General features: G+C 37.7%; 1 protein-coding gene across 14 annotated transcripts in view; it reads left to right on the top strand.

Annotated features, from left to right (window-relative positions):
• Window positions 1-23353, top strand: part of mtd (TLD domain-containing protein mustard) — a 573843-nt gene that overhangs the window by 500625 nt on the left and 49865 nt on the right. For 8 of the 14 annotated variants that reach the window (XM_072302178.1, XM_072302170.1, XM_072302172.1 and 5 more), the window contains 8 exons: window positions 453-772; window positions 1905-2065; window positions 3270-3464; window positions 6582-6727; window positions 10839-10874; window positions 11848-12010; window positions 12561-12768; window positions 13934-14032. In XM_072302178.1, the coding sequence (XP_072158279.1) occupies window positions 453-772; window positions 1905-2065; window positions 3270-3464; window positions 6582-6727; window positions 10839-10874; window positions 11848-12010; window positions 12561-12768; window positions 13934-14032 (1328 nt within the window). Of the gene's footprint in view, window positions 1-452; window positions 773-1904; window positions 2066-3269; window positions 3465-6581; window positions 6728-10838; window positions 10875-11847; window positions 12011-12560; window positions 12769-13933; window positions 14033-16988; window positions 17486-23353 lie in introns of those variants that run through there. The other 6 variants (XM_019043735.2, XM_072302171.1, XM_072302173.1 and 3 more) reach the window with 6 other exon arrangements.

Genomic DNA, 23353 nt, shown 5'->3' with positions numbered 1-23353 from the left:
CATCTCACCAAGTCGGCAACTTTTAACTTTGTCTCAAGTTTCAATATATATTTTATGTAAAAATATTTGATTGGTTAAGAAGTACCTGTAATCACATTGTCTCTGTTTATCATCATTTTTTTCCAGGTTTTTAATTGTTTTTCCGTGTCTATTTCGGTTGTAAAACATGAGCAAGGAGTAAATCAATTGTAATCATACAGTCTGGAACTTTAAAGAGAGAAATGAATCACTCATGGCAAATTTTTGTCATTAGACACTGTTTTATGAAATGAAATGCTTGTAGCGAAAAGAGATTTTTTTGGTGACCACCGTCAAACAGAAAATGTGAGCAATTTGAACAGTCCCATTTTTATTTAACTCTTATTTTCTCCCGCAGAGATTTTTTCCTTGTTTTTCAATTTGCACCTCCAGCCTCAACAAATCATTAAAATTTACGCTTGTTTTCTTTTTAGTTTCTGAGGAGTTCGGCGCTCCAACAGATGACTCTCTAGAAAGTCAATTAACGAAACAATCCTGTCATGACTCAGGCATTGATATTAGAGATCCGGCAGCTTTACCGTTACCCACCGTTAAGAAAGCAGTCTACTCGGACGCTGATATCCTGCTCAGTAGTGACAACGACTTTGTTCCTCCCATACCAGTGATACCTGACCACGATTTCAGTAGAAAGAAGACTAACTCAGTTTCATTTAGCTTAGAAGATAACAAAGAAAATACCGAATCAAACAAAACAGATGAAACAGATAAGCATCAAGAAAGTAAAAAGAACAAGGTATACCAGTATCTTAATTTTTCTCCCATATCAAATCCCCTGAAAGAGACTTATTGTAATTTTATCATTAGTATTTGTTACAACTGGAACAGCTCATAAATATTGCTCACTTATTATAGTTGACAAGAATCACTTTACTCAAAATTATAATAATTCAAAGAATCAAGATCTCTCTTTTGGTGTTACACCATGTAGTTATCATAAAAGCATTATGAAAAAAATTGGTGGAATTAAGGTGCCCCAAAGCTTCTTTTATCTGCCGAAGGAAACAAACCATAATTTTCTCATGTAATTTGGTAGCATTATTCTTCATGGAAGGAAAAATAAATCAGCTAATTTCATGCAAGTTATTTCAAGAACCAAGGCGTTGTATAATTATTGATTGTTCGTTTAACTACTTAAGCTTTTCGACAGGGCGGTCATCATCAGAGTTTCAATACATATCACAATTTAATACAATCACTGATATATTAATACAATCACCCAATACATTGTGGTATGTATTGAAACTCTGATGATGACCACCCCATTGAAAAGCTTAAGTAGTTGAATGAACAATCAATAATTATACAACGCCTTGGTTCTTGAAATAACTCACTTTAAATAATAGCGTCGTTCAACCACAGCTGTACATAGCTAATTTTATAAATTTTCAGTAGTTTTGTTTTCTTTTTGAAAGTTACTAATGTGACAATGCAGTAGGTTGAACTGAGATGTGAAATTACTAATTTTTTCACTCTCCTGATCAACATTTTCCTTCTTATTCAAATATTCTCTTCTAATAATTGCCTCTTTTGCCTTCACAGAAATGTAATCAAACTTGTATAGAGTCATTAAACAGATACGTGAAGCGACTTTCATTCTACTGCATGGTTGTATCAGCATTCACAAAACGCTAGAGATAAATTTCTAGTCAAATCATTAGAAAATGGAAAGATCTCCACAATTTTTTATAGTCTCTCAACTCAAAACATGAAATCCTCAGAAGTCTTTTACAATTATTTTCATACAAAAATTCAAAATTGAAAGAGAAATTAAATGAGATCTGATGATGAATTATAAGCAATTTTTTGCTGTTCCTTATTCCTAGCCTTGTGTTATAAGGTTTTTAATGGTTGGTTTTCTTGTCTAGATGCTGAAAAGATTATCGTACCCTCTATCCTGGATGGAAGGAACGTTCTCCGGTGAAAAGGACGAGAAAGAATCATCGTTGCCATCGTCAGCCGAATCAAGTTCTCATCCTTCATCCTCGACTTCTCACTCATCCAGCGTTTTCTCCAAAGTTTTTTCTAGGTGAGCTTTCCTTCTCCGATGCATATTTTTAATTCAGTCTTAAGATCACTCACGGAAACCGACACGTCCGAGAAGTAAACGCAGAAGCTTGACCGTGCATCAGCTGCTTGCTCATTCAAAGAATGTTTCATGCTCATTTTCTTGCCTTTCAATAGTATAGTTGTTGAATTTGAGTCGCGTATCTAAGCTAAGTTTCATTATGGTATCTGCCTGAACATGTTCAAGACGAGATATGCTACAACAAAAATGAACTCAAGAATGAGAGCCCACTTTAGTCTTCGGTTTGCCTTATAATCCGATGGAAATTTGGTGAATACATTCAGAAAACATGCGAAAGAACTGTATCCTAGAACAGTCAAACCTCACTAAGTTGGAAAACATCGGGAACCTGGGTTCATTTCGACTCATTTGGGTTTCCAAGTTTAGAAAACTTCCTATAATTTCTGAGTTATGCGGAGATTCTTGACATTGTGTAAATGGGGGAAAAACGTCGTCAGGGAAAGAAAATGGAAGAAACATAATAAATCTAAAAGATGGACCATCATTTTGTGTCAGCGAGGTTTTCAACTTTTCGAGGGTTGACTGTTCTTATGGATTAGCACAAAATGAAAGCATCAGTCTCAAGGCTAAATAAGGTTAGGATGTAATAAGGTTGTAATTATTTTTAGCCACTCTATAAGTTGATGAACAACAAATAAAAACTCAATGCTATGACATGTTTATCCAACCTACGTACTTCGAGGCTTATATATGGTAGTATGATGAAGATACCTACTGATTTTAGATGAAGTAGATATGTTCATAATCGCTCATTTTGCTGACATTGGTTTAATCATATAAATTTGTAAAGCTATGAGGCGGTGTAAGGTTTTTTTTTTTGTTTTTTTTTTTCATTCATAACTTTAAAATAAGAGATTGCGCAAATTTTTCTGGATATCATCCGAAAGTTAAGTATTTGATATGTTAGGACCTTTTTTCAGTAATTTTTTCCCTCTTTTTTTTCTGTCATCTAAAAGAAGAGGAAGCATGCAAATAGTAGTACAGTCGTCTTATTACTTCCCACTTTTGGTACAATTTTGCAGAAAATATTTAACCTAGTATTCTAAAATTTGGATTTTTTTTGTTTGTTTTTTGCTGCTTTTGAAAATGATTCGCAAAATTGCATTCCTGCTCCTCTTCGATCCACCCTCCTCTATAATTCCAGTTCTCCAATAAATATGGTCACTGACTTCAGCTCTGGATTATTTTTAATGAAAACTCCGAGCGAAGAGAGTGGCCGGTTCCAATTCCCTCCCGCTCAATCCTCCGAACCTCCCCAAACTCCTAACGTCACTCCCGAACCCGTTAAAAAAGAGGGAATTTCAAGCTTTTCACCTTCGTCTATTATTAATTCTGTCGGGTAAGTTTTTACATCAAGTTTCGAGTATCGTGTCGTTTCAATGTTGGATGCCCTTTATTGATGTTATCCGTCCATTTAGCATCTGTGTAATTGACCTTCGTAAGCACTTAAATCACTGTTAGGCACTATTTAATTCAAAATTAACCTTAATAATCATAAGATCACTGAGTAGGAATCAGATGGTGTGAAAATTATCAAGCTAAACAATACTTACATGAATATCTTCGAATTATTGATTGAGATATTTTTTGCTCTGCGTTTCAAAATATGTAGAAGTTAGTTTTTCCTTACCTTTCTTCGAATCTGTTGTTTTGTCTTTTGAAAAAAGAAAAATAAAAAACTTAAGTTTCTTTAGAAAACCTTCAAGAGAGAAAAAGTCTAAAACTTGCATTATGTAGCATTCCTAATTTTCTTGCATCTACATATTGTTGATTATTGCATTTTTTTTTCGTCTAGAATTCCTTTCTGAAATTCTTCTACCAATTTATATCATTTATGTGTAAACCAGCTCGTACTTTTCTTTCTTCTCTTCTGTTTATCATAGTTGAAAAACCGGTTGACACTGAGTAATTCCTTACTTACGTACCATTATTGAATAGAATGAATGTCCTCCTCCTCTCTTCGTCCCCCAACACCAACAAATCAATTACACGCTAAGGCAGCATTCAGTTGTCAAAATAAGAAATGATGTAATGACTCATAATTTCAGTAGAAAAAGACCGATCCGTTAGAGGATTGCTCAAAAATGATTTTTTACAAATTCAAATAAATGTTTGTTGTTTTGTATTGTAGTGTATACCTGTACAGTGTACATTGTGGTTTTTTAGGATGGAAAACTTGAATTTAACCCCAAATTTTAAAGTGTAGGGTAGTTATAATTGTATTTTGTCAGGCGGGTAGAGAGTGGTTCAAATTGTATTTTCATGAAATAAACCAGTAAACTGATTCAATCGGAGATCCTCTTTGAGCTAAGTACGAATGTTCATAATAATTTTCATTACTCAAATTTAGGTCATTAGAAAATGAATTGCCTCTGTCGATGGTTTTTATGTCAAGAATTTAAAATGCATTTCCAGCTTTACAGTTGACTTCCGAAATCTCTATCGTCAAAATTATTTCCCCATGCTGTATTTTGGAATTCTATCCATTCTAGAATGCTCTAATTCTGGCCTTGTCTTCTGATCTACTGACTGCCAATCATCAGATTTGTCCCTCGGATTTTGACACAGCTCTCCCTTTCTTAATTTCCTTACATTTTGTATTTTGATATTCGTCATGATATTTTTTGTGAAGTACTGTTAGCGCATGCTGGAACTAGATTCTATTTCATTTGTGTCGTTTTGTGGAGACTGTAATGCATTAGCCTAACTGTAGCTATCATAATTGGTTGTTTTTCATTAGAAACCTCCACAAGAGTTGTATCTGCATTTTGACCCCTCTTAGTATCATACATCTATGTTCTATGGTGACTTGAATGAATTAATAATGGAAGCTACATGTATAGTGCCGAGAAATAGTGGACAAATGCTTGGAATTGGATGGAAGTCCTGAAACTGAGTGCTTTGTTGAATCTGTTCTGGCTCAATTAAAACCACTTAGACAAAGCAAAAAATGAAGTGATCCTTTGGTTGCAACTAAGTTTACCCTCAATCAGTCTAAGTCGTTAAATAGAATTCAATTTGTGGCAGACAAATATATGATAATTTATCGCCATCCATACTGTAAAGAAAAGAACGGTTTTACTTAGCTTAAGCTGTTTTTTGTTGGTATGCTCTGTACCATTTTTAATTGTCCCAGTTGAATTCCTCCGCATTACTGGTATCTTTCAGTTCACTTCCAACAAGTTCCGTGAAAAAATTGTCAAAAAATTAAGTAGGTACCCCCTATTTTTTATTCTAATATGAGGAACATAATGATCTCATCAGAGAATGAAGTGAGTTTCCCAAGTTGATAGAACCTCTGTAAAGCCTAGACAAGACAAGGGAATTGCACCAATTTTATTTGCATGAACTGTCCATAAGTGTTTAATCATTGTGTTTGTTCTTAAATGTCGAATCGATGGATATTCCAGTCCCTGTGAATCCAAATTCCTGCTTTGAGACCTATGATCTACTTTCTTTCTTGATCAGTAATCATGGCTCAACTTTACTCCCAATAGTAGAGACTGAAAAGAGACTCGAATACTTTGAAAAAGAATTAGACCTTAACTCAAAGACAATGCGACCGAAGTTCTTGCTTTAGATTAAGAGGACTTTAAGAGAATATGGTTTCCTGTGTCTCCTCAACATCTTGGTTTCAAAGGTTTTGCTCTCATCAGAGAGACTCAGAAATTTGTCACTTATCCTCAATTCTAGAGTCAGATTCATATCACCATGTTGTCTTTTGAAAGTGTTATTTTAGGTGCCATCTGCACAAAGTGAGTCGATACCTTCAAAAAGTGTATATTCACCCCGTCTAATCTCATTTTGGAATTGATCCAATATTTTTCTTGAGGACTCAAGCGCCAAAATCCAAGTCTCAAGAGAAACGGAAAAAGATAGCCGTGCGGAGTTTTTTCAATCTTTGGAGCCCAGTTTCAGTTGGTATTCTTCAGACGTATACTTTTTTGGTCTCGGTTGAATGCACACGGCACAATTTTTACCTTTTCTCTTGAAACTTGGATTTTGGCCCTCAAGAAAAATTTTGGGATTCTATTGATCATTTAATTGAGGTTACTATATGATGATTTGATGCAGTTAAGGCAGCTTCTAAGGTGCTTACAATAAAAGAGAGCATTATTTGCCTGCTGTATTTAATTTGTCATATGGTTTCATTGGTTTTTGTTGCAATTTCAATCCAAAAATGCTGAGAGAAGCCAGCTTACTTCGAAGTTGTTTTGAGATTTTTACAATCATTTTGAAAAGTGATCCTCATCAAAAAAGTTTACTCTTTTGGATTTAGTTTTCTTCCTCAATTTGAAATATGCTCTTCATGCCCCTTTTGGATTTTATAAATATCAATGTCCAGGAATTGATTGCACGCCAGAGAATTTTGAGAACCTAATCAGTTTTGACCAGAATCCTCTATGATATTGATCTTATTATTTTTGTTCTCTAATGCCTAATTTTCTATTGGCAGGCGGTCATCTGTGAGCACATTCATCCGCTCGCAACATCACAACAGCCGAAGTGACTCCAAAGACTCAGTCAAATCGTTACCCAAGTTAGACTACCGAAGTATGGTCTCAGTTGATGACATGCCAGAACTCTTCGTCTCTGTGGACAGTAAGTAGAAAAGAAAAAAAAACATTCCTTTTCTCTTTAGTTCAAAAGATATCATTTATTTTGTCTAACAGAGTTTGATACTAATAAAAATCTTGACTAGACAACCAGCTTCTATCCATAGAACTACGCTCTTTTGCTTAGCCGCTAGTTAGATATTTTAAAATCCAATTGAGTTTAAAATTAGTAGTTAGCAGCTAGAATCGTTAGTCTTTCCCAGGTAGAGATACCCAGTAACTCAGCATGCACTCTTAAATTAATTGATAAGGGCTCTTATGCAGATGGATTCATTATCTACAGGCCTTATTTTTGCCTTTCCTGTTTAGTCTAGACCACTGGATGTAGTCTAAACTCTTTGACATATTTCTAGCAAAGAGGGATGGTTAAATATTAAGACACTGTATCCTAATTTTTTTTCATAGTTTAGACAATCAGACAGAACGTAATGGATAAAAGGCTCTTGTAGGTAGTTCGTTGAGTAGTTTTTTTCTGTTTGTTTATCTTCGCTGTTTGAAACCTCTCTTCTTTTAAAGAGTCTGTATGAACACTTGTAGGACCATTTTTACAGAAAGCATTGTTTTTTAGCCTGAAGATGTTGGTGGTCTAGATTTTTTAGATAATTAATTTTTTTTTTCTTATATCATTTACTAGAATAAAAAAAAGGTGAATCTTCTAATAATGACATTCAACTTTGAGGACGCAATAAAGTTTTTCAAGCTATAGCCAGAGCTTAACATTTCATTTACTTGGAGAGTTGTTTTTTTTTCAAGTCTCTGCTCCTTGCTTGCCATTTCCACAGCAATATCTGACTTCAAAACAAAAACCAAGAACAATTTAGAAACTTAGGGTGTTTATATGACAAACCATAGCTTGTTTATTATAGAATACTACTGACTTTACTGAGATTTTCACTTAATGCAGAGCACTTATACATTTCTTGTGCCTGAGGTCTCTTGCCATACATATCTTTTTGCTGTTCAAATTGCAAGTCTCCCTGTTGGACAACTAACTAAAAATTATGGTTGCCCTAAGTTATAGTTGCTGTTCGGGTCGACTGGCTGGCTATAACCAAAGCCTCTTAAATGTCCTTAATTTTTCAAAAGGAGAAATTGTTGTAGACGTGGCAAGGGGAATGTAAAGACTTATTGAACGACTCTTGTCTTGACTTGTATGTGAAACCACACCAAAATAATGAACACAATAACAGCATTTGAAAATATTTTTCCGAGTACAAAAATAAACCAAGATAAACAATCGTAGTAACAGAGATTACCTAACAGACTTGGTGTCATCTCGTTAGAGCCAGAGTGGCAACCGTCTGCAGTTAAATTTAATAAAAACTGCAGTTTGCACTGCAACAAAAACTGCAATAAAAACTGCAAAACTGCAGTTTAATTTAACTTGTAGTACCTCAGAAAAGCTACCTTAATTCTTCGTTGAAAACAAGCACGGAAATTCTGCTAAGTAGAATCGAATTTGTCCGTTTAACTAAAAAAGTTGGGTCCTGAAAAAGCTAATCAATTTAAACTAAGTCAATTGTTAAGCTTTAACTGTTCAGTTTTTTTCTTTTAATGTTTTTCTGGTACTGCATAATACTCTCTCTGCAGCAAAATTTGAAGGACTAATTTATGTAGGAGTAGAGTGCATAAAAATAAAGGGTACAGAAGATACCGTTACTTTAAATCCAGGAAAAAACACTGATGCCTGCTCTCATATCTCATAACTCATGTTTGATAGTTTCTTAGCCGGACTAAAGGTGAGATCAGATGAATTGATCCCAAAAAGACTGTTGGGGACATCGGTATCTTAAAAAAATGTAACTTCAAAAATTGGAAGTAGCGGATTGGAGACTTACCCAAATGAAAATGTAAATTAGGGTCCATGAGTCTGAAATATTAACAATAAAATGTGAAGAATGTTTAATGCACTACTAGACTAAGTGCTAATTTCAGCATAATGTTATTTTTCTTCATCAAAATTTCTTGTAGAACACAATTTGCGAAACAAAAATTATTGAAAGTAATTCCGAACCAAGATGTAAACGTTTTTCAATGCATCAATTCAAGAGGTTAGGTTATTTAAATCATTTAGTTATCACCATGTAGAAAGCCTCTCGTCAGCTGCTAGAGTATTAGGCTGTGGAGAGAAAATTTTGCAGCACCCATTCACTAAGCACATTTAAATAGCAATTTGCAGCCCTGCGCACGTTTAGGACTTTGATGTAAGCATTGTAAAGTTTGTTTTTTCCCCCCTTGATCACATTTTAACTTATTGTCATGCCTTGACGGAAGATTTTGTCTAGCAATCTGAGGGAACACCATTCCTGACGAGCTTTTTTGTTCTTTCATTTGTGCGCTAAGTCGTTTCCATTCATTATCTATAAATGGAGCTACCTCTTGATTGGAAGTAGCTTTAACACAAATCTCCACCAATTTTTATAGATTGCATGAAAATTTTATGAGGAATTGAAGTTAAAAACTGAATCACCTTTTTCCCCAGCTCTAATCACAGATGAACTTAATTTAAATAGCTATTTTGTATTAGGGATTTTTAAAACTAGTAGCATGTCGGTAGGTTAAGTGGTTGACCTCAGCTGTTATCCAAAATATATTGACCATTGTGCTTAACAATTGCTTGACAACGGCAAATACTTCTCAGAAGATCAATTTATTAGCAGAGAATTCTACATGATTCATTTTTAATGCAATCTCTCCCAATCCTTAGAACATCTAGGTCTTCAGAAGGACGCTATTTCCGTCACCCTCTGTTTGTAATGTAGAGAGAGTTATTGAAGTCTGTTATTTTATCAAAAGAAATTTGAAAAGTAAAGCATTGCATCAGATTTATTTCGTCCCTTTCTGGCCAAAGTATCACAAGCACCAATTGAGGGCCAACCTCTGTAAGATTATGTTATAAACAAAACAAGATTTGAAATTTTGAATACATGTTCCGAATCACTCTTAGCATCTGATTTGGATAAAATTTGAAGAGGAAAGTTTTTTATAAAGAATTTTAAAACATAAGAGTGTCCATTTTGACACTTTGATATTCTTTTGAAACCTATTGGCGCAATAGATGATAGATTTTTTAAAAAAGTTAAAAATTGTAATATTTAACTGCTGAATTGCTAATTTTAAACCTGACTTGTCCGGAACCCCAAGAAGTCACTTTATATTCCAATTTGTCAACAATTGCTCTCGTTATACTTTGGCCGGAAGGTGACGATTTCATGTCATCTTTAAAGTGTCATCCCTAAATTAAGTAGTGCCAAACCGACTTTTACATTGTCAAGCTGGGCAATATTGCCTTTATCCTCCTAAAAGAGCAAAGAAGTGCATGTTTAACATTTCCTCTCCTGCACATAGATTGATGAATCGTTATCAAATGACCTCATCTTAGCAATGCTGTCTATCAAATGAGGTCTTCCGATAACAATTCAACAATTGATCTGCTGTCCGAAAATGCTCCGTTAATGAAAGGAATTCATGGATTTAATTAGGAAAACTTTAAATTAAAAAACAATGAAATGTCGCGGTACAAAATGAAATTAAAGACAGGAAAATTATTCATTTTGAAACATTATCTTTGCATAAAATGAGGAAAAATTAATTATCATGATCATTTATTAACATAGCATGGAATCCTTTCCTAATCTTTGTAGGTTGTGCCAGAAGCTATGCCCCAAGCTTTCGGCATGTACAAAGTTTTATCCAAGATGTATTCCATGTATCTCATTAAGGTTGAGATTATGCATTTGTTTCGAATGAAAGCATTAATCTATCTAATAAAGTGACCTAAAATCTAAGTTTCACGATGCCAAAGATATCCCTGGCTCAGAGCATTACCTAGTTTAGGGATGGTTCTCGAGAGCTTAGGGGACGCTCATAAAATACGAAACACCCCAGAGGGAGGGGGGTCGAGGAGAAGGTTCTGCCATTTTTCTTACACATGTGAAAGGATGAGAGCCTACATCATAAAAATTTTACGATAGATGGAGAAGGAGAGGGGGGGGGGTAAAAATCCAAAATTTATCGTTACGTATTTTATGAACGGCCCGTTAGATGTTTAAAATATTCTTAATAATTGTTTTTGTTTTTTTTTGCTCTTTGACTAGTTCATGCACCTCTATTTCCACAGTTAGAAAAATTAGGTACGTTTGACACTAGTTTAGTACAGCACAATGCTTTCTGTGGTTAAATTGTTTGTCTTTTTTTATTGTCCAGTGGATGTGTTCGCTGTTCAGTGTTTAATTTTATTACCTACTCATTAAGAAAGTATCATCAGAAAAAGTCATAACCCCAACGGAAATTGTAGGTAATTAGTGAAAAAAACTATTGTTGATGTGTTTAAGGACTAACTACCTCAGTATTTTGTTCGCTTCTTGTTTCAATTCCTTTTTTGATTTTAGTAATTTCTGTTGGTTCTGCATTCGCTTTAATTGTTATCCTGTGTCTGTTATCTTAACTACTCTGACTAACTTTTCACATCAATTTTGACAATATAATGAATTTTGTCACAAGAGGAGACCAAATAAATATAGGAGCTCAGTAGAAATCAAATTTTGTTTTTTTGTGTAGAAAGTGTTGTCATTCAAGGCTTTTTAGGAGTGGTAAAATGTGGAAAATGTGCATTTTTGAAGGTCTATATGCAAAGCAGCTTTTTTTATAGCTCCCACTTTAAGCCAGAATTCACCGAAATAGTGCCCTGTTTTTTTAAAAAAATTGTTGTAGCAAATGATCTGACCGTCGCTCTATCGCTGTGGCTCTCTGATTTTTGATCTGACACACTTTGTGTGTACTTTTAACCTTGATGAAATGATGAAATGGCATAAATGATAGCTAAAACAAAGGACATAAGGGCTAGAGTAGGTATCAATGGTCTTATCCTCAGCTTTCATTTGCAACATGTGTTAACGGAAGAGGAAGTTAAGAAATGATCTCTTTGTCACAGTTTCAACAGCTTGGCAAAACCTTTGATGACGAGGACAGGATGTGACTTTTGTATAGTAATTGATACCGGGCCACAAACTTTATTTTTGATCATATTGTCTGCACATCTCCAATCCTATCCAAAAGTCTCTGTATGTATCTCTTCAGGTCTAATATTTTTCCTTTAAATTGCAGAATTAATTCCCAGACCCGCTCGCTCATGCGAAGACCCACCACTGTACCTAAGGCTCAGGATGGGCAAACCTAAAGACAAGAAAATTCCTAAATCTTCCCACATTATGTCTTACGGAAAGAAGAAAATGCGACCTGAATACTGGTTTAGTGTTCCTCGAAACAGGTACGTCTCCTAAATTTTCCATTCTTCAGGCACGAGAATCAATTGACAGGCCCTCTCCGTTAATTATTTTGCAGTCCTGTGTCAGTGCATGTTATTGTCGTTTCTATGGATCATTAAAATTAGAGGTGGATACCTATAAAGAAGGGAGGAAAAATTAAACTAAAGCTGTGTTTCCCTCCTGAAGTCGATCGAATAGAGTTTCGTCTATTAAAGACTCTAGACTTCTTGAGGTGCCTTTTCTTCGTACGAGTAGTTATTTTTTCTTTCTGTAGACTAGGAATTTACACAGATGAGTCAGTTCGTAGATGGTATGGTACAGTACAGCACAGAACAAAGTACCAAAAACTTTGAAAAATTGGGTTGTGTAATGCAATGCCTAGATAATAAAAATTCTACTGAGCTTGAATAATTTTTGCGATTATGAATTATCAATAAAATATTTTTACCACTTACGTAGCTGAGATAAGTCTTATTAGACCATGACTTCTCTTTCTCTCCTGAACAATATTCCTCCAGCACATTACTACACATTTTTTCATTTGAATTTCAGAGTCGATGATCTTTATCGATTCCTGATGGTTTGGGTACCTCATCTATACGGTGATCTAGATGAAGAGACTGTGTCATCCAGAGGTTATGAACTCGTCGACTCGGACACAGAGCTTTGGGAAGACGGAAGCGAATCTCCGGAGCACTCTCTCGGGAAACACCGTAGAGAAAGTGGTGATGATGGTGCACTAGCAAGAGAATCGTGGGAGGTAAGTCGTTTTTTGACCGGCACTATTTAACATTTTAAGCCTCTGCATTCGACCTTGTTTCAAAATTGTGTCATTATAAAATGACTGAAAAGATGTTTTATCAACATTGACAGCTGTTGCTAGGACTTCTAGAACCAAAGTTAACCCCTTAGAGGAGCTACTTTGCAGCATAGTATTCCGTTCAAATGCTTGCAAATTAAATTAAGTGAGATAAATTGATATGTACTTGCCTTGAACATAAAGGATTTTTTTTTCACTTGCCGTGAATGTGAAGGATTTTTTATTTTTCACAGCAGTATATCAGAATTTGTCAAACATTAAATTATTTAATTAATATATATATAAAGTCGCCCTGCCGCCAACCCTTTACGGGACGTCCCCGGATTATTTAATTAATACTGCTTTAAATGTAAACAAACTCCTTTTTAATTTTCAATGTAAAAATAGAATTTTGCTGATGAAGTCACAATTTAGTCATCTTTTTCACCCTCTTTGCATTTTGAAATAAGGTCTAGTGCTTTTAGGTTCCCATTGTTTTCTTTCTAACCTGTTTTTTATACTTTTTATTTTCCCTTTACGTCAAATTTCGTATTTACTTTTACTGGATCAGTTTTCAGCTCTTCGATTTTCTTTCTTTTGCTTCAATTCTGTTTTCTTTTTTGACCTATCTGCTGCTTTTACTCTTTTTAACTAACCCCAAAAATCACTTTTTCTTCAGTTAGGCGCAATCTCAGATACAAGAGCATAAATGGACAGTATTGCTTTCTAGAGTAACTTCCTAATTTAACAACTCTTTGTGTAACAAATTAAATTTGTCGCAAAGGAGGTTTATGAACGCTTTTGCCCTTTTTAATAGTGTGTCAGACTTAATCAATTGAAGAAGTACACTTTTATCTTGTGCAAATTTAAAGTCATTGCTTTGTTTGAAAAATTTGGCTAATGCTAATTGAACAGTCTTGGATTTTTGTTTGTTTTAACAACTCAACAGAAGATTGCCAGCTTTTAATTTAACGCTTTTCTTTAGTTTTTGGAGGAACTTCATCTGGTATGCGTCACCAATTTTTTCCCCCTATTCGTCAGATATATGAACTTGGTCCCTAAGATTAGTTTTAAGGACTATACTTTTCCACAACCATTTTACTAAATAATTTGGTTTTGATGTCAGATTGGTTGTCAGATGATCAAAGCTCCGTACAGCAAGCTGTACACTATGATCAAAACTCAGGCTGATCAGTTGAGCTCAACAGATATGACCGATCCTGAGGTTCGTTCTCAAATTCAACCAACGCATCAACTTATGTTGCTTCCCCTCTGAATGTAGAAAAGTTTGGCTCATTTTTAAGAAAATTTCTTCAGAATAGCTTCCTCTTTTGAGTTTAGAAAGTGGTTGTTGGCAGGACTTAAGTTTTCTGCACACTGAATATTATTCTTTACTCCCGAAACAAAATTAAAACTGAAAGTGTGAAACCTTTCAGATTTACGGCCTTATTGATGATGAAGGAGGCAATAAACATGTAAAGACCACTACAAAAACAAGTTACAAGATGTTATAACGTTGGGAAAAAACCCAAAAATTTGTTGACGAATTGAGTTTTCACCTAAGCACTAAATAGTGCACTCATTCAAAGTGTGTGTAAACATGCCAAAAACTTTAACTTTTCTGAATTTTTTAAAAAATGGGAAAAGTAGGGAATGTGAGGACATACACTTGCTTGTCTCTTAAATTGTAACAATACATTCGATCTTGTGTCCAGTTATTTCTGAAAAATCATATAAAATGGCCCAGCTTTTAAGATCGGACGTACCTGCTTTTGACCCATCACATACTAACTTCTCTTTTTTCACTTGAAAAAAATGACGACAGATTCCATAACAGAGAGGGAAAGCAACTAAGAGATTGATGTTTGAATGTTCATGTTTGCCTCATAGTGACCTCAACTCTAGTGCGATGTCTTAGTTAGAGTTACGTAAAACAGCCACAATCAAACGTTTGCAAGATACAGCAGCTTTCAAGGAATTTGCTGTAGTTTGACAGTCTCGTCCAGTGATCTGTGAAAGCTAGACACAACAAATTAGAATCGAGATAATTTTAATGAGCCTATTATAAATCCAAAGTTCAAGTGATAACTTGCTACAATAATATGAGTTTTAAAGTATCCCACATAAAACTTGTGAAGCCCTCTCTTTTTATTTTGTACAAATCTATGACTCTGCCGAGGTTACAGTGGTGGAAATCATGCCCCCGATCATGATAATCTGGATAGTTCGGGCATGGAGGAAATTATAAATGCTTATAATCTGTTTTTGCTCATGAAAACATTGAAAAAAATGCGATAAAAACAGAGCCTGTACTACAATACTGTCAAAATAAAAATAATACAAAATACGCAGAGTAAGCAAACCTAGAGCTCCTAAAATCTACGGAGAAAAATTTAAAAATCGTTCGGGGGTTTGAAGTATTACTTATACAATTGTAATTTTTCTGGAGATCACACTTGTTAGAGTGAAGAACAATGAATGAAAGTTTAAATTTCGTGGGCTTCCTTGGTCTTCCTTGATTGTGGTAGCTTTACAACGGTTAGTCTCTTAGAGAACCAGGTGTCCGTTCTAGTCTTCTGCACAACTTAGAATTATAGATTAGCTATCTATGTTTTGCACAATTCTGTCTCTTTATGTTCATTTTATTTTTTTACCTCTGTGGTGTTCGGTAAAATTGTTTACAATTTGAAAATGAAGCTTAGTATCGAAATTTCGGTCGAATCAATGTGTCGTCAAAATGATTCTTTGTGTAATGCGTCTTGGTCTACAGTTTTCCGCGGGAGCTGTTTTTGATTTCTTTTCCTCGCGCTCTGAAGAAGTCGATAAATTTTGCTCATAATTCAGGAAAAAGTCATTCCCATTTTCCTTCATAACAGCTTAAGTGCTTCCTCAAATTTTCAAACAGTGTAGTGTGCCGGAGAAAACCTGTAAAAATCAGAGAATTCTAAAAAACCTGCCAGTCGAAGAGGAGCGAGGTCAATTTGGCGGAGATTTAGGAATTCTTTCATGCCGAGAGAAAATCTTACCGAGCAGTTGTGCTCCTCGATCACGAATTTTTTTAAGTCTCAGGAAATTTCGTCAAAATTACTCGGGAATTGTGTTAAGAAAATTCGGGAAAAATCAAAGAATATTGATGTTTGAGTTTAGTCTCCACCCTGTCGTCGCATGTGATTAGATACGGCACGGTGAATACTCCAAATTTAATTGTCAAATTTGGCAACAGACGGCCGCGCATGTCTCGCACGTTCTCGCCAGGCGAGTCGATGCTGTTTCTCGTCCGTCCGCCTCATTTTAATTTCCCGTTTTTCGCGCAATTTCTCTCCATGTATCCATTCTGCCGCTCTAAGGTAAAACAGCGTATGAGCCTCTAGTCGTTGCCGAATTTCCGTGGATAAAAAGACGAATTCAATGGGGAACCCGTGCTTATTTTTCTTCCATTTTTTCAGACAATTCCATTCGCATTTTTAATCTCAAGTATTTGGAAGTTTGAAAGAATCATATGCATAACTTCCCTCAAAAATAATTTTTTCATCGCGAGAAATTTGGCAACATCTCAATGCTCTTACGGCGTTTTATCCTAGCACTATTACCAGTGGCGTGGCGTGAATTGCGATTTATCGATTGTTATGCCATTTAAACCTATGGTGAAGAATCGATTATTTAGGTGTTCGCTGCGAACATTCTGTTTATCGATCCTTTTCTATAGGTATAAATGGCACAACAACCGATGTATCGCAATTCACGCCACGCTACTGACTATTACGCTTTTTTTACGATTATTAGCTGCGATTACGCACCCGCCCCAACTTTTGTCTCTTTCGACCGAGCTTTTGAAAGTCACACGCATTCGTGCGCGACCTCGCGTGGCCGCCCCCGCAGGATCTCTCCGTCCTCCCCTCCCCCCTTCTCCCCAATTTTTCAAAATTTCTACCCTTACTTTAAACCCAACGATTTTCCTACTTTCGTGCCGAAACTTTTAAATTCCACGCGTTCGGTCGACCTTTCTTTCGCCCGTAGTTATCAATTCTTCCCGCCTCCGTGTTTCCACCGGTCCTCTCTTGCCGAAAACAGACCCTTCAAAACCTGAAATTGATTTTGCCCTCTAACGTAATTCGATTTTTCACCCTCTCGCAAATTGATACTTCCTAGTCAAATTTCCCGGGTTTAAGTGTTTCGTCACCCTATCGCGTTCTCGTTAAATTTTGTCACTGTGCAGCGTTTCTGTCGCCCATTTCAAGTTTAAGTGTGTTAGTCGTGCTATTTTAGTGCCTTTCAACCCAAAATTTTCTCAGTTTTTCTTATTAAAGATTCGTGTTTCTTTCGCTCTTTAATTCACCTAAAGTTGTCAATTTCTCTGAGGTTTTAACTTTTTTATCTGGAATTATCTTTGAGTCTATTTAACGAGTCGAGCTAGGCTTCTTCTTTGCCCGTTGGTTTGTCAGTGCGTCTTTCTGTCTTCCCTCCGATTCAATCCTCTGCTCTCCGATAATCGTGAATCTTTGAAGTTCGGTTTTCTAAAGTTCTAAACCCGTCGCGTGTGTTTTCAAAATAAAGAAAAAAGTCGTGTCCTTCAACTATGGGTTTCTCGGGGCGCTCTCGTGAAGGAGTGCGGAAGCACCGGTCGCTCGACGCCATCCTTACACCTATCAAGAATAAAATATTCAAACGCAGCAAAAGTGTGAGTGATTATTTAATTAGTATGAGGGTGTTGGTTTTATCAGCTATGTTATCTGATTAAAATGGATTCGTAAGTAGGATTGGAAATCAAGCAGCGTGATGTCAATTCGCTCATGAAAATTTTACGCGGAGTACAGGGGACAAATAGAACGCACATTGAAAGAGTTTCGTATAGTCAGTTCTCCTTCGCTACAAAAACCGTCCAACATTCCTCAGCCACACTGGGGGGAAAAAAACACTTTGGATCTAGAGTCCAGACTCTTGAAAACATTGACAAGAAAAACTACTCTTGATTCAATCAGATTTAAGCTTAAATCAAGAACCAAGCCTCTTAATTTAGCCTCTTAATTTGGCCTCTTAAACAGCGTTTGGCGAAACGCCTTCAGTTTCGACGAGTAGGCAATTTCCCGACGTAGAAGCACGTTGATTTGTATCCATTCCGCAGTGCCGTTCCCCCAACTCGAACGGAGGCCAGCGTGCGTTCTACGATGGTGGCAAGCTTTAGGTTAGAGAACGAGACTGATAGACTGAGATAAGAACGATAGACGAGAGATAAGAGATAAGAGAGAGATAAGAGATAGACGAGACTGAGATAAGAACATAAACCTCTGGATGACCAAAAAACCAGAACAAGTGCTGATATAAAATAGGATCACCTCCTCCTAGAGGGTCATAAAAAGATCTATTAAAATTTCGATCCATCAGCAACATTGTAATCGCCCCTGCAAGAACAGGAAGAGAGATCAGTAATAAAAATACTGTAATTAATGCTGCTTTCTACACTGGAAAAAAAAAACACATTGGATCTAGAGTCCAGACTCTTGAAAACATTGACAAGAAAAAGGACCCTTAATTCGATCAGATTTAAGCTTAAATCAAAAGGAAATCCGCTCAAATTAAGAGGCTCGGTTCTTGATTTAAGCTTAAATCTGATTGAATCAAGAGTATTTTTTCTTGTCGATGTTTTTGAGAGTCTGGACTCTAGATCCAACGTGTTTTTTCCAGTGTACATTTGGGATTCGTTGTAACTGGAGTAACATCGTAACCATGATAGGAAAGTGAGTAGGACCCGGAATTCGAGCATCATTCTTTTTCTTTGTGTAAGAAAGATTTACGAAGAAAGCAAGAAAAAGCAAGGATTTTAAATGATGAGGCACTAGTCTATATCCGGAGAGTTGATCTCCAATATTAAATTACACACCATGGTAGACAATCTGGATCATAATCCGCTCGACTGAAACCAATTCTCGGTGAGAGAGTGGATTAGCCGATTAGCCGCTGTTGCAGAACAGAAGCCTTTCGCGAATTTTCTAGAATTAGCCGAGTTAACGCGCGCTAATCGCGAAATGCACTCTGATGCGGTCGATCGCGAGTCTGTTAACGGTGATGCAATGCGCGCAAAATTGTGCCGCACCGTGAAAATTAAAATTTCCAACGCCGAAATTATCGAAGGTGGTAACTGAACGCCTGATCGAAGAAAAGCGATGTAACGTCTCGAGTGTCCTCGGACAGGAAGAAGTCACCATTATACACAGTAATACACAGTAATACACAGTAATACACAGTAATATACAGTAATATACAGTAATAATACACAGTATTACCAGTATATCGCGTTGAACTTTTGAAAGTGATCTACGAACAGAATTATTTCATAGCCGGAAACTCGGAAAAGTTTTTCAAACCACTTAAAAATTTGTCGAAGGCTTCTTAAAAAATGACGAGCATTCGAGTTCTTCCAGTTGTGAATACCCGTGTCACGAAGTAGTATTAGGAGATAATGGTAGCCTCTTGAACGACGATGCAAAAACGATGGGTGAGCACACAGGACGGTAGAAAAATAATGTTGCGTCAGAAATACGTTGGTAGGGTCACGTGCGTTTGTTTGTCCGTGTTGAGTTTGGCACTCGGCCGCACCGCGATGTCTGTTTGACCACGTCCTCATGTCGCCATTCGATCTTTTGATGGATGACAAAATCCTCGTCAAAGGTCGCAGAAAGCTTTTCGGCCCACGCAGTTTCGAGCAACCAGGAATTCAGCTAGACGCACTTTGACATAGCGCGTTCGCAATAATTTTCATCAAAAATTACCGCGTTTCCAGTATTTTTCTGTTAATTAAACGTGGTTGTATTAATTCTTCTACAACTTAACACCTTAACAGTACATTTCTAAACAAATTTTAACGATATTCATGGTAATTCTTTAAAATAATTAACTTTTAAGCAGTAATACTCCCAAAAAATTCAACACTTGCAGTAATACTTTCATTAATTCAGTGGGAAGCGCCTGCAAGACTGGCGGAATACTTCAAGCATCGCACAATCTTGCCTAATGTTAGCACTGTGGCTCCCCCCACGCAGCTTCTACTGCGGAAGGATGAGAGAACACGTTGAAGTGTTGGAATCTTTTTCCAAAGAACGAGGTAAATGTTCTTCGAAATTCATGGTCCAAAGTGGGCTTTGCGGATGATGAAAGATGAAGTTGCAACTGGCCCACGAAGATACATTTAGCGCACTCTGTTTTTTCCCCCTTTCTCTCTCTATTTCTTTCTTTATTTCTTTCTTTTTTTTCGGAAACTCTTATTTCTTTGCGGCAAATATGCTCCTCCGTAGACTTCAGGAAAAAATTTCAATCACCCTCGCCTGTTTTGGGCTTTCTCCAGAGGGTAGGTTTTCCAGAGATTTGCGTCTAATTTCTTCATTTAAGTGAATATCTCGGTACTGTAATCGACTGAGACGTTCTAAGTAATTTTAACCAGTGCTTACTTTGAACGTTTTGCTCTCTGAGCCCTCGAAGTCCTTTTGTAACCCCAAGATGACTGAATCAATCAGAATTAAATTCCCAGTTGTCAATTTTCTCGCCGTGTGGGACTTCACCTGCTGAAATTCTCCGATCGCATGTTCGTGGAAGCTCGAGCGCTTCTAAAACTCGATTTTTAATCGGTTAGCCTCTACCGAGCTCTATTTGGTCGCCGGCATGCAGAAATGAGATATTATACAGTCACCACACCGCCGTCTCATTTTAGGAAAAGATTCTGAAAATGTCATCATGTCACCGCGAGAATCAGAATAAATCATTAAGCTCCAGCTGCAGAATGCCAGATGACACGAAGAGAAGAGAAAGAGAAAGTATGAACGCGGCGAAGAGGAGCGGCGAGGGGGAGGTGTCAAGCCGATTTAATTGATCAGGGAAGCGAGCGACGATGCGGCGGCGCGGCGATTACTCAATCAGCCATTCGGAGCCACTTCTTTACGATTCCGCAAATTTGCACGTAGCCCATCGCGCACGCACGGCTCGTCGCGTATAGGTCGTTCGGTTCAACGACCTGTCCGGTCTCTGCTTAGTTTACCGTTGCAGTTTTAGCCCTTCCGCTAAGAGAACGCCTTCAATTTCGCCGGGCAGGCGCGCCGCTGTTCACATATAGCTAACTTTTTTAATTGTATCTCCATGAACTTCGCTCCCTACGACAGGCAGCAGCTCCTCCAACCCGTCGTTTATTGTTTCGCCTTCAATTCTGCCGGGTAGGCCACCCGCGATTAGTCGGTTTTATCAATATGCTATGAACACGGAGAGAAGCAGGAGCACTTCAATTCAGCAGGACACGTCCTGAAGAAGTGCGAAGTGCAAGACATTTTCTGCGGATGGATTCCCAGAAGTCTCAGAGCAACTTGCGGTTTTGGTCGATTTATCCTAAAATTCGGTCGACCTCTCAAGTACTTTTGGTTGATCCGGCCGAAATGAAAGTAACCCCAAGTAACCATGAACACCAGGGTGTCTAAAAGTCCGGAAATAGTACTGATTTTTCAAGAGCGGTCCGGAAGCACTGAAAAAGTGCGGAAAATCTGCACGGACGTCCGGAGTTTTGTTCATTTTTTGTCATTTTTGTCGCAATTTGAGCATGAAATTCAAAATTTTGAATTTTTTTGAATTTCGTCAAATGGAGGTACTGAAAAAGTGCTGAGTTTTTCTGTTGAGAAGGTACTGAATTCCTTGGGAATGTCCCGATAAAGTCCTGATTTTTGGCCATTTGTTTTAGTAGACACCCTGAACGCGGACATTTTCAACGGAGCTGGCTTTATTTTGAAACATACAGGGCGTTTCTTCAACGCATCGGGCGTGGAGACTCGGGCCTGACCAGTGGCGTGGCGTGCTTTGCGATATATCGATTGTTATGCCATTTAAACCTATGGAAAAGGATCGATAAACAGGGTGTTCGCAGCGAACACCTTAATAATCGATTCTTTACCGTGGGTTTAAATGGCACAACAATCGATACATCGCAGTTCACGCCACGCCACTGGGCCCGACTGAGATGGTGTCAACGGCCACGGGCCGGCCGTGAGGTGGCCCGGCGACCATGCGGTACGTGCGCTACGTACCGTGCCCGCGCCGGTACGGCCGTACCTCGGACATGCTGCGGTGCGGACTCGCAATGCCAGACGCAGACGGTGTTTTTTCGCCGTTCCGCCGCGTCGCGGGTCGGGCTTAATCGGCCCAATTTGGGTCAGGGTCTGTCGTCCGTCCTGCCTCCGCCGCTGTCTCGCCCGACTCAACGCGACCGGCACAGACTCCGCCGCTATTACCATAATCGCCCGACTCCGCTCCGCATTGTCTTTCCGGGATCCTCGTTCCGAGGGATTTTCACGCGTTTTTTTCTCAATGGGTCGTTACGGAGCGGCTTACGCATATTCCGGACGCACGTCCGGAAGTAGCACGTGTAACGCATTCCGAGAGGAGTAACGCCAACGCCATCGCGCTACCAGAGAAGATGTTCTTTAGAGCCTTCCCCATAGTACAGAGTGTCTGCAAGTCCGGAATTTCCGGAAAATCTAGAAATAGTGCTGATTTTTTAAGGGCGGTCCGGAAGTACTGGAAAAGTGCGGAATTCCGCACAAAGGTCCGGAATGTTTTCATTTGTTGTCGCAATCTGAGCGGGAAATTCAAATTTTGAAATTTGCCGAATTTCGTCAATTGGAGGTACTTAAAAAGTACTGAATTTTTCTTTTGAGGAGATGATTTTGTTGAAATTGAATTGAATTTGTTGGGAATGTATTGAAAAAGAACTGTAAAAGTACTGATTTTTGGCCAGCCTGTTTCAATAGACACCCTGTTTTTTTGATGGCAATCCGGAAGTACTGGAAAAGTCCGGAAATTCCGCAAAAAGGTCCGGAGTTTTTCGCTTCAGGCCACGCGTGTCTTGTAAAACTAATTAAGGACCGTATTTTGTTGGTCCCTCCACCGTACTTACTTAGGACGGGTCTCGACTGCTCTCAAGTCCGGGTAGGCGCTTCTGATTGGCCGGTGGTGCGGTTTGGACGCCTCGATGGAAATATCGATAGATCGCAAGCATGCCACGCCACTGAATTTCAAGTTAGTCTGGGCAGTTCTTTTAGGTGTGTTTTGAAATTTCGGCGTATACTTTCGTAATAAAAACGGGACTGTTGGTCAGCCTTTGACGTTCGGTCGCGCGGTGCTTTCGCCGGATTACGGTACGTGCTTCGTTGCACGCACCTTCAAGATGCGTCGCGACGTGCCGTGCCGTGCGCCGCGTCGCCGCGACGCCGAAAGTTGCATAAAAAACCGCGACGGTAGCGTATCTCAGCCTTGCCGAATTTCAACGAAACGTTTGTCTAGATTGTGCCGACATCTGGTAATACACTGGGGGGAAAAAAAAAAAAAAAAAAAAAAAAAAAAAAAAAAAAAAAAAAAAAAAAAAAAAAACACCTTGGATCTAGAGTCTAGACTCTTGAAAACATTGACAAGAAAAAATACTCTTGATTCAATCAGATTTTTGCTTAAATCAAAAGGAACTCCGCTCAAATTAAGTGGCTTGGTTCTTGATTTAAGCAAAAATCCGATTGAATCAAGA

This window comes from Bemisia tabaci, chromosome 7 (genome assembly GCF_918797505.1).
Source record: "Bemisia tabaci chromosome 7, PGI_BMITA_v3".
NCBI classification, from domain to species: Eukaryota; Metazoa; Arthropoda; class Insecta; order Hemiptera; family Aleyrodidae; genus Bemisia; species Bemisia tabaci.
This window is presented reverse-complemented; position numbering and strand designations above follow the sequence as displayed.